The sequence below is a fragment of the Vigna angularis genome, chromosome 3, assembly GCF_016808095.1.
Source record: "Vigna angularis cultivar LongXiaoDou No.4 chromosome 3, ASM1680809v1, whole genome shotgun sequence".
NCBI lineage: Eukaryota > Viridiplantae > Streptophyta > Magnoliopsida > Fabales > Fabaceae > Vigna > Vigna angularis.
In genome coordinates this window covers 27,254,938-27,267,014 of record NC_068972.1, presented here as the reverse complement: position 1 = coordinate 27,267,014, position 12,077 = coordinate 27,254,938, and the positions used below count along the sequence as shown (strand labels likewise).

The 12,077-nt window shown below is 31.7% G+C and overlaps 1 protein-coding gene across 4 annotated transcripts; it reads left to right on the top strand.

Annotated features, from left to right (window-relative positions):
- Positions 1 to 985: 985 nt before the first annotated feature.
- On the top strand, positions 986 to 5,344 carry LOC108320218 (probable adenylate kinase 1, chloroplastic). 4 transcript variants are annotated; one of them, XM_052875211.1, is made up of 5 exons: positions 989 to 1,370; positions 2,873 to 3,031; positions 3,425 to 3,697; positions 3,923 to 4,089; positions 5,140 to 5,344. In XM_052875211.1, the coding sequence occupies exons 1-4, from the start codon at positions 1,071 to 1,073 to the stop codon at positions 4,064 to 4,066; spliced, it is 876 nt and encodes a 291-aa protein (XP_052731171.1). In that variant the 5' UTR covers positions 989 to 1,070; the 3' UTR covers positions 4,067 to 4,089; positions 5,140 to 5,344. The 4 variants fall into 4 exon arrangements, with proteins under 4 accessions (XP_017407078.1, XP_052731171.1, XP_017407076.1 ...); XM_017551589.2 differs by lacking the exon at positions 5,140 to 5,344 and having other exon boundaries at positions 986 to 1,370; positions 2,873 to 3,013; positions 3,923 to 4,367; XM_017551587.2 differs by lacking the exon at positions 5,140 to 5,344 and having other exon boundaries at positions 990 to 1,370; positions 3,923 to 4,367.
- The last annotated feature ends 6,733 nt before the right edge of the window (positions 5,345 to 12,077 follow it).

Here is a 12,077-nt window from a genome sequence, read left to right as displayed (position 1 = left end):
ATTGTGGCCAAATCTGAGTGAGGTGTTATGTTGAATGATTATGTGGCACTGTGAAATGAAGTGTGGGATCTTTTATTAAAATCAAAGAAAATTTCAATCTAAAACCCTAACGTTTTAAGAACCCTAAAGTGGAAATTAGAATCAGAAATCCTAAAGTAGGATCATTTTGAACCAAACCCCCAAAAGTAGTGACCAAATGATGTATTAAACCAAGAATATAGTACTTCAAAATTTGTACCAATCGCTCAGCGAACCCACTCGCTGAGCAACTCCAAAGTGCTCTCGCTCAGAGACCCTACTCATTGTGTGAATCCTCCAAACAGTACCTCTAGACTAAAAACCACTCGCTCAACAGACTCTCTCACTGATCAAATAAAACTCCAGTGCTACCACACAACTCTCTAAGCGAATCCTCCAGATAGTGCTACCAAACGTTGACCTCTCGCTCAACCACTCAAAATCCCCAACCTTGTCCCACATTATATTTTTTTCTTTCAAAAGTTTTGGTGTACTTATTTTTATTAGAAATTTCAAAAATTAAAAAAAGTACGAAGTAAATGCTAGTATTTTAAAGGAAAAAGAAAGGTATCTATAAGAAAAGAATAATAATACTTTAACAACAACTTTTTTATAACATTTTAACATCATCTACATGTCATTTTGTGATTGATCCACGTTAGTGTTTATGATTATTATTATTAATTATGAAGTAATTTTAAACTAATCACAAAATGATACGTAAATTATTATAATATTATAAAAAAATATTATCAAAATATCATTATCCATTATAAAAACTCAAATTCCATCTTAAACTACTAAAGGCTTGAATAACTGTCCACGTTTCCTCTTCGACATTTATAAATTTACCCACGTGCTTTATTTATTTTTATTTTTATATCCTATTTGAAAAATGTAAGTTGATATTTATTTATTCACGCATTACAAAAGAAACTTAGAAGCAAATATGGTATAAATAGAAAAGCGAAGAATTAGTTAACATATTAATCAATTCATCATCATCAATCACTCACCGTGTGGTTCATCATTCCTTCGCTTCTGCAAATCCCATGGCGGCCATAACCCGCCTCCGCCTCGCCAAGCGCGCCTCCTTCGTCTCTCCTCTGGCCACCCGAACTTTCTCCTCCTCCCAAGTCAACGCGCCGCCGCACTTCGCCGCCTCCTTCCGCCGGGTTCCGCCGCTCGACAACCTGAGCAAGAGGTGTGTGCAGTGGGTGTTTCTCGGTTGTCCCGGCGTCGGCAAAGGCACCTACGCCAGTCGCCTCTCCAACCTCCTTGCCGTCCCGCACATCGCCACCGGCGATCTCGTCCGCGACGAACTCGCCTCCTCTGGTCCCCTCTCTTCCCAGGTTTTCGTCTTCCTCCTCCTCGTTTTTTGAACTTTGTAGGTTATTTTTCAGCTTCGTGATCTTTTTGACGAGGATTTCGTCAAGGTTATTGAAAATTTTCTTTGTACGGTTGGCGCTTGAAGAAAATGAAGCATGATTATTATTTTTAAAAAAATATTAAACATTTGTTATTCAATCTCAAAAACACGAACTGTTATGTTATGATGATTATCTTAAAAGTCAACTAACCTAAAAGTCATATTATAGTAGTGATTTCTTGTAAATTAAGAATTACAAGTTCTTTTATTGTGATGGTGCATAGAAGTTAAATCATACTGAACTTCCAGCTTTTGATCTTGTTGGTGGGAGTTGGACAGCTTTATGTGTTTTGTTGTCCCACTTTACTTAAGCACTACTTGCTTTGTTAGTCTTTTTTTTTTCTTTTTTTTTTGTCATTTTACAAAGACTTTTGGACTCAAGTTCCATGCATAGGAGTTAGACAATTAAATTATGCTTAAGTAGATTTTCCTATGTAGATGTGCGGAGAGGGTTCTTTAAAAAACATGTAAAATAAAACTAAACAAAACTGAAGTGAAAAGTTTTTAAAATATTTGAAACGTACACTGAGTTGTCTGTATTGCCAGCCCCATGGCTCAAGGTTGATTGGGTCTAGTCTCGTTTCTTGTTGTGGTATCCAAGTCTGTGTAACTGAGTAGAAATGTCTTCAATATGGTGTTGCATAAGGGAAACTTGCACATGATAATAGTTATTATTCTTTGGTTTTTCATTTCACTGGAAATTGAAACACTGTCACTCACAGGCTAGTTGTTTTGGTTTGTGAAAACTAGTTAATAGTGAGGAGTGTCATTGACGTTTCATGTCTTATTCTTATTTAAGTCTGTGGTTGGAGATGCATGTTTCTGATGTATCTCAAACAGTTTGGCATTCCCGTATTTTTGCATTGATTGTATCTTTGATCTTTCATCATATCTGTCCTTTTTGTTGCAAGAGACTAAGGACGTACAGAATGGTCTAATCGTCTGTTCGCTGTTAACTCCTTATTCTTATTTAATTATAAATATTCTCGTATTATTTATTAACAGTAGTGTATACATAATCTTGTAACATTAATTGCATGCGTAATTTATATATTGGGAGTGAGGAAAATCTACCTGTTCACCAAGCCAGTGAGTCTTTAAGTCTTGAACATTGATTTTTGTAATTTTAATTGAACTAAATTAGTGAATGATGTCTCGATTTCCATTTTCATTTTTCCATTTTTAAGTGCTTTAGGTATTGGATTTTTTCGTTTTAAAAAAAGGTATTAGATGTTTTACTACACTTTACTTTTAGAGATCCGTTGAGGGACAATAAATGAGCTTCCATTAATACATATTAGTTATGGTATTTCAATTTCATATGTTGTAGCCTAATTGTTGCCTCTTTGCTGGGTTACAATGTTTAATTTATGTCCATCGGATCATCTCTTCTACATTTTATTTTTAATATTTGTTTTCTTACAGCTATCAGAAATTGTAAAACAAGGTCAATTGGTGTCAGATGAAATTATAATAAGTTTATTGTCAAAGAGACTTGCAGCTGAGGAAGCTAAAGGCGAATTGGGATTCATTCTTGATGGTTTTCCTAGAACAATAAAGCAAGCAGTGAGTTTCTTCACTTTGGTAAAGTGTATTTCATTATAGGTACTAACCCTCATTTTATTTACTAAATCTTTGGATGAGTACAAGGAACATAAATACTGATAGTCGGTTTTGAAATCTGAAAATGTAATTTTTAAAGAAATGTGAATAATTTTTTCTTTGTATGGATACACCTGATGATTTCATAAGGCGATTTACCTGATCTACTTTTTTTTTTATGATTTGATTTTCCCACCATATCAACTTCTACTTCCCCCCTCATATAAGCAGCTTTAATTCTCTCTGCTTCTGCGTCTTCACCCCCCTTATGTGTTTAAGTTACAACAGTTCTGTTGCGTGCTTCCTGTTCATAGAAGCAATATAAAACTTTAAATTATAGAGTACTCAAATTTTAGCTTTTGTTTTTCGGTGCAGGAAATATTGGAAGGGGTAACGGACATTGACTTGGTAATCAATCTGAAGCTCCGAGAAGATGTTCTGCTTGAGAAATGCCTTGGTAGGAGAATTTGTAATCAGTGTGGGGGTAATTTTAATGTTGCTTCAATTGACATTAAGGCTGAGAATGGGAGCCCCGGAATGGTTATGGCTCCACTTCTTCCTCCTGCGAATTGCATTTCTAAGCTCATTACTCGATCAGATGATACCGAAGCAGTAGTCAAAGAAAGGCTTCGAATATACCGTGAAATGGTATTGTGCACACTATATTATTATTATATGTGGACTTCAAATAGAATGACTGCTTGAGTGGCTTCGTATTTGTTGTATATTTATTTTTATAATGAGATGTTTATAAAATATCTGGGCAAATTTGTTGAAGTTGATGTTTCCAATTCCCCGTTGCTTATAGTTACATTGTTGTAAATGATTTTTTGCTTCCTTTTCCATAAATTTAAAAGACTTTCGTGATTTCAGACTCAGCCTGTGGAGGAATTTTACCGTAGCAGAGGAAAATTATTGGAGTTTAACCTGCCAGGGGGAATCCCAGAATCTTGGCCTAAGTTGCTACAAGCCCTTAATCTTGATGATTACGAAGACAAGCGATCTGCTGCAGCATAAAGATATAATAATGTATCATGGTTGTAAGTATGTCATTCTTTGCGTGCATATATATTGCATGCTTGGCAATTTTGCAGGACAGAGAACCAAAGAAAGGGAACTTCCCTTTTAGTATTATTTTGGACAAATAATGATATTTGAAATGCTGTAATCTGATAAAACGGATAGTATTTCTGTCGTTTTAATTTGGTTATATATGGGAGGAGTTTCCCAGCATGTAATGTTATAGTGAAGAGTGAGTATATCACAGCATGTAATATTATTGTAAATCAAATGTGAATGAACTTGTTGTTTTGCATCATCTCATGCTCGAAATTTAGGGAAGACTTTTATTGGAGTAGCTTCCAGGTAAACCTTTCATGATGTTCCATGTTATTTGAATAAGTCATTTTGATTTCACAATACCCATCCTTTCATTGAATATGCTTGTTGCTTCAACGAAGTTTTTGTAGTTTGAATTAATAGAACAAGAATTCTCTAGTTTTTGTTTGGCAAGGTAGATCTTATCTATTTAGCCTGTAGGAGCTTTTATATTCCTTCTTGAATTCTCTACAACTGTTTGTTTAGCACCACCGAGAAAATAAGGTGGAAAGCCTTTCTTGGATAATTTGTTTGATGAGTTGAATGGAGAAGAGATAAATAAGAAGAATAAAATAGAAACATTTGTTGTTTATATGGATAGGAATACATGAAAGAAAGTGCATATTCTTTAGCACCTAAATATTATTTCAGTTTTTTAGCAGAAAGATATTTACCTTTGCTAATATCATCTTTATTTATTTTTTAAGAATTTAGATCAAAGGCAACAAAAAAAAAACATTCTCCTATTTTATGCCAATATGGGGAGAATATTTTACTTTGGGTTTCAGAAGTGAATAAATAGGAACCCTAAATGCTGGGTGCTTCTTCTTGCACCCCATTCTTTTCTTGTACCTCATAAAATTTAAAATTCCCGTTTTACCCTGATAGTCCAAAATCCTAAAATGCAAAACCCTCGCTCCCTCATTCTTTCTTCATTTTTCTTCTTCCGCTTTCCCATTACATTTTTTAGGCCTTCTCTTCATTCTATGCAGTAGTGGAGACTGTGAAGGAAAGCAAGCAATAGCGAGGGAGGGAAGGTGTGCTTCAACCCAAATATTAACGGCAAACTGTATGGAGGAAGATGCACATTGAACAACTGCAATAAAAGGATTCATTCTTCAGTTGGGTAGGTTTCGACTTTTATAATGCTTTTATTTAAGTTTCAACTTTGAGAGCTAATCAATTTTCCTTTCTTCCACCCCCACCTCTACAATTAGAAATTATTTTCCAGAACATTCATTCCGGAAAGTATAAGAAAATATATTTCAAAATAAATGTTTTGAAAATTATTTTTGAAATACTTGTTTTAGAATTTTTTTATATTTTGGATTAACTGTTCTAGAAATATCTTTTGGAAAATCATTACGAGATTTGGAAATACTTTTTGAATTTGAAAGGTATTTTTTTTAATCTAGAAATTATTTTACAGAACATCCAATTAATATTTAAAATAAGGTATAGAGATTTTTATTATAATTTTAATGAAAGATAATTTGGAAAATATTATTTTATGGGGGGCGTAAGAAGAAAAAAGTGAGATATAGGAAGAAACATCCCTAAATGCTCGGAGAGCTTGAGATCGTAAATTTGGTTAGTTTGAATGAAACTCGTGTGGCAAATAAGGGGGAATTTCTTCATGCTCCTCATGTTTTCTTACTTCCCCTATTTTCTAAATTTTCAATTATATACTTGTTCAAATTGATAGAAAAGGATATTGTAAGACTTTTTTCCATTTAGTTTTTGGATTGTACGAATAATTTAAATTATACAATATGTAATATAAATTTATATTTTAAATTATACATTTTGTAATATAAATTTGGAAGATAATTGATAATGTAAATTATATTTTAATTGTATAATCAATATGCAAATTTATTCAGAGACAATATGAAGTATTAATAAGATTTTGAATTCTACAGTTCATAATACAAATTTACAAGACAATTTAAAATATAATTTATATTTAAAATTGTTTAATGGAAATTTATATTTCGAATTATACAATTTATAATTCAAATTTAAAAGACAACCTAAAATACATTTAAAATTATATAATTTGTAATGAAAATTTATGCTATAAATTATATAATTTTTGTAATATAAAATTCTAAATTGTATAATGTCTAATACAAATTTGAAAGAGAACATGATATGCAAATTTGTTAATGAGAGGTAACTAAATTATTCACCGATACTATGACAGTGATAGAAGAAAACATAGGGTACAGAAAAAAAGTTTCCGAAATCAGTACTTGCAATGACGCTCGCAGAACCAAAGTATTTGTAAGTTGTTTCTTTGATTTACGATTTAGAATTTAGGGTTTAATGAAAAAATTACTGGTAATAGAAATAATGTTAATTGTTTAGACGAAAAAAATTAAAATAAAATTGTTCTTAAATTTATTGGTACTTTTTATTTTTAATATTTGTTTACTTTAACGTCTTTGGGCTGGTTGAATTGAAACAAAACATTTTTTAATTAAAAGCACTAAAGTCATAGATTTTAATTATGAGAAGAAAAAATAAATTTATCTTAAATTTAAGAAATTAAAAATAAATTTAACCAATTTTTTTTACACTTAATTATTCTCTATTTTTTGAAATTTAGATTTTAATTTTTTACTTTTCTTTTTTATTTACTTTTTTTCTATTACTCTATTTTCTTTTTTTGCTATCGAGCATTTCTTAGAGGAAAATAGTGAAAGTTATCAATACATTTTTATTATACCTATTGTGTCTCATTCTATCCTTTCAAATTTAAAATTTATTGAAAATTAAAAAAAATGAAATCCATAAAATTTTGCAATTTTCATTAGAAGGAGACGCGTCCTAATAAGAATGATAGATTGAATTGTGATAGTCTTTAAATAATAAAAATAAGAGAAAAATAATTGAATGAATGAGTTTGGTTAGTAGTTTTAATTTTGTAGTATTTTACTTTTTTTTTTCTATTTTCATTTCTTAGATTAAGTTTCTGGTATATAAATTTGAAAATTTTCAATTGATTTTCTAATGAATTTTTACGATCTATTGAGTATTTATAAAAATTATAGTTTTCAATTGAGCTTCTCTCAAATTTCCTGTTATCTAGGTGATATGGTTATTTATCTTGTCTGTCTCCTTGGCTAGTTGTTGTTATAATTTTGTAATTTTGTAATTTTGAAATTTTTTAGTTTTGCAACTTTTTATTTTTGTAGTTTTGTAATTTTATATTTGAAAATTTACAATGTTTTTGTCTCTCTATGTTTCCTAGACCTTTAGAGCAATGCCTTCTTTAACATTCCAGTATCAAAATATTAATTTTAAAATATTAATTTTAGCTCATTAATATTTCTTACAAAAGGTTTAGTGGGGAACAATGTACTCCGTGAGAATGCAGCACGACACCATCTCTAGTTGAATTTCAACTTTATTTCATCGTCGGTATTTTTGGTATTTAATATCAAAAAAATACCAAATTTATAAGGGAACACGTTAAATTAATGTTGAAAACAATTTTCGACGTCAATTAATAACAAAAATGATAATTTTTTACGTTAATCAATATCTTTTTTTGTCATTTTTTTTTACGTTAATCAACTCTTTTGTTTCTTTTAATAAATAATGATCTATTTTTATAATTTTACAAGATCTGAAAAATAAAAAATCAGCAAATGTAGCTTAGTTTTGACATTTTATATATCCACGACTGAAATATGAAGTATGAACTATAAACAAAAGTTATCACAAATAAATTATGTTATTGGGAATAATAGTATTAACTTGTTATTTTTGGTTTTAATAGCAATGATTATTATTTTTTTTTGGAATTTTTTTTTATCACTCCTTAAAACTCTTATTTATGGGTAAAAAAGAGAGTTTTTTGTTGGAATTTTTTTACCACTTCTGTGAACTCTTATTGTTTTTTGTTGGAATTGTTTTTAATAGCTCATATTATCTAGGTGATATCTCTGTGAAGTATTAAAAATTATTTGGAAAGTTAATTGCAATACATTTTTAAACAACTATAACATTTGCTCTTGTTGGTCGATTTGGCATCATTATATATTGATTTAGGATAGAAAAAGTTTAGGATATTAACCATTCCTAGTCCTCTAGTCAATCCTGACTAGTCTAAGTTTAACCACTCTTGGTATCTAAGTATTTTAACCACTCTTGGTATCAACCCTAGATAACTATCTAGAACGTTTAACTCTCCTGAGCTAAAGAATGCAAGTGTTTTAATTCTCTTCAGAATTCCTAAACACAGTTAGTGTTGGTTTACAAGTACAAATTTTGATACCTCTCAATGAGGAAAAATACAATACAACAAATTTTGAGAACTTGTGAAGTTTTTTTCTTTTGTTTTATGAACAAACTTAGACGATGTAAGCTTATGAGAGAATAATAGAGTAATGATACAATGATACAATGATAGCAAAAGTTTTTATATTTTCTTGTGTGAGTTTTCCTTTTAAAGCTTTCATCGAGAGATGACCGTCCCTCAAAGATAGATGACTTTGTTGGAGTAGGTGGCTTATCATACAAATACATAAAGCTTTAGGAAACATTCTACGAATGTTTTCCTATCTCACAATATATTTTTGATCCTCGTGCAATGCTTTTGAGTATATCTTAATGTTGTTAATATCTGCATAGATAAAGAGGGAAAAAGCATAACAGATAAGGTACAGTACATACATGCATTTAATGATTTATACGTTCATAGAGTGTTGAAGCATATTTCATATAATAAATGTTTAGTGCAAGTCTGAGTTTTTTCAAGTAGTGACAATTGATAAGATATAGCGTTTGTTGCTTCCTTACTAGACAAAATTTTGTCAAATGTTGTTTAATTGTTTATAGTCAAGGTTTGTCTTATGAGCGTTTAGTAAGGATATATACTAAGTGATATTTTGTTAAATGTTGTTTGATAAACTTCAAAACTCGAGATGCTAGACAGTCTATTCTTTTAGACGATATTTTCTTAACACACTAACAATATCATTTAGGGGGAGTCATATGGGGAGATTCAAACATTTAAGAGCTAAAAGAGTCTAGACAATGTACAATATATTTTTTCTCTAATACATATTTTTTGTTTTTATGCTCTAATACATCAATTACATGCTTTGATATATTGTTTTTGTAACATCCCAAAAATATAGCATAAAACTATATCAAAGAGTTATCACAAACATGATACTATAGAATAGTTATAAACTAGAGAATAAGGTAGTATTTACAATCATCCAAAATAACTATAAAATTTTAAAACCTTATGTACTAACATCCTAAACCCAAAACTATTTACAATTACTGCTCCGAAGAAACTATTCTACAACTTCTCCTTTATCAATAGCCTAATCCAGGGACACCTCATCTCCCTCTGCTCATACCCACAGGATGATCATAGCAAGAAGAGAAAACAAAGGAAAGATACAACATAAACACAAATAAAAGGGTAAGTTAGAAGAAAACAAATAATGATATATGAATACGATTAAACATTCCGGTAAGATACATAAACAAAAACATCAAACCAAACTAAACTTTGTATTTGACCAACCATTGACTTGACCATCCATAGTAGTATGAATATGTAGCTATGATAATTCGTGCACTTGTTGTGGTGAAAGAGTTGGCCAACCCCAAGCTACCACACAAGGTTAGTTCGTTATCACTCACCTTAGGTCAAGGAAAAGCCCCTAGGCTAGGACCTCCTGCTATTCTCACGACATGTCTCATCTCTCTCTACTTGAGAATAAGTGACCATTAGAATGTCAAGATAAACTCCAAGACTAAACTTCCCATATTCATACTTTCAACCTTTGAAACCGCCACTGAGAAATTCCTTCTTGGAATTCTCTTCCACACCATTTGAAACCATATATTTTACTTTGATACTCATATAAAGCTCATCCACAATTGAATCAATTACATATCTCAAACCAGTCAAGAACAAAGAAGAATATAGTACTTCAAAATCTGTACCAATCGCTCAAGGAACCCCCTCGATGAGGAACCCCAAAGTGCTCTCGCTTAGAGACCCTACTCGTTGTGCGAATCCTCCAAACAGTACCTGTAGACTTAAAACAACTCGCTCAGCGGACTCCCTCGCTGATAGAATAAAACTCCAGTGCTACCAGACCCCGACCTCTCGCTCAACGACACAACTCCCTAAGCGAATCCTCTAAACAGTGGTCCAGACCCCAACTCACTCGCTTAGCGACCCCATTTGCTGATCGAATTAAACTCACAATGTTCCCAGACCTTACCCTCTCGCTTAGCGACCCCATTTGCTGGTCGAGACTTTAAAACAGTGGTCTAGACCCCCAACTCACTCGCTTAACGTCCCTGCTCGTTGTGCGAAATAGAAAGACAGTGTGCCAGACTATATAACCACTCGTTGAGCGACTCCACTCGCTCAACGAGTCTGCATAATTCTACAGCACCAAATTGCAAAATTACCTAACTCACTCCAAAATTACCAATTCCAAATATTTTCCCCCAACTTCTAATCCTCCTAGATTGTGTTATATACTTAATTAAACTTAACTAAGTGTATCTAAACCTTTCTAACATCAATCTAAACAAGTAGCATCAAGATCTCACCCAAAAACTTACAAAAACTCAACTTAGAGACTCAAATTCAATTCTACCAATTGTGGCACAATTCCAAGCAATTTAGGGACTCAAGCAAGTCCCATATAACTTACCAAAATTATCCCAACAGACCAATTGAGAACCTAACCCTAATTTCACAAATTCATTACTCTACTTCCTCAAAAATAGCTCTAAACCAAGACAATTTGAATACACTAATAACCAACTCATGCTATCATAAATTTATACTTGGTCCATAATTCCTCCAATTAACACTTTTGCTCTGATTCACATAATATATTCATGCTAATTTTCTCTAATAATTATATTGTCATATGTTATGTTTCTCTCATAACCCTTTTTGATCTTTATCAAATAAGGGGGAGAATTTCAAAATGTTAAATTGCTAAACATTGGTAAAAATCGTATGCTAAAAGTGGAGAATATGCTAAGGGAAGAAAACTGCTCAAAAGGGAGAATACGATAAACAGAGAAAATGCGCTAAACGATATTTTTTTTTAATATTGATAGGTTATCTAATTCACGGGGAGTTGTGGGGAGTACATGAGGTAAAGGGAGAAAAATATTTTTTTTAGTATTTTTCCCAACATGTCACTCGTCTCTAAGCATGTACAACTGCATCTCCAACATCATCTGCTCACGTATAACCATGCTAATTATACGATCATTGCATAAACAAATAAGAGTGAGTTACCCATACGATCATTAAACATACTCAATCTATAGTAAAACATATATCATTATGATTTATACACCCAATTATTTGGATGTTATTGATTCACTTTATTGTATCTTTTATTTTTCCATAACAAATTATCCTCTAACCTCTCAAAGTCATAATTTTCTTTTCCATAATCCCTTACAAATATATTATACTTACTCCCGAAGCCTTATGATTAGACCGCTCTCTGACTGCTTCCTTAAGTCTTACAAGTATACTATACATTACTATCCGAAGCCTTATGGTCAGACCGCTCTCTGCTTGCTTCTATAAGACTTACGAGTACTTTACTTATGTCAAATCCTTATGGTCAGACCGCTCTCTGCCTGCTTTCATAAGCCTACTAAGTCACTCTGCTTAATCCCAGACTTACCAGGGAAACCCACCAACAATTCTGACTTTACAGTTACAATAGTACAACCATAACACACAAAAATCATCTGCCTAAAAAGGTCGCCACTCAATCATGCTCATTCTTGATTTAACAAATAATATGAACATAGATCCTCCACTATCAAAAGTTCATAATTCTCTCCATATATATATATATATATATATATATATATATCCATCACATTCACATCATACCCAATCATGATT

Excerpts from the sequence above, each read along its gene's own strand:
- LOC108320218 (XM_052875211.1), top strand. The coding sequence starts at position 1,071 with ATGGCGGCCATAACCCGCCTCCGCCTCGCCAAGCGCGCCTCCTTCGTC. Across the intron at positions 3,032-3,424 it reads CAGTGAGTTTCTTCACTTTG|GAAATATTGGAAGGGGTAAC; the intron begins GTAAAGTGTATT and ends TTTTCGGTGCAG. Across the intron at positions 3,698-3,922 it reads TTCGAATATACCGTGAAATG|ACTCAGCCTGTGGAGGAATT; the intron begins GTATTGTGCACA and ends TCGTGATTTCAG.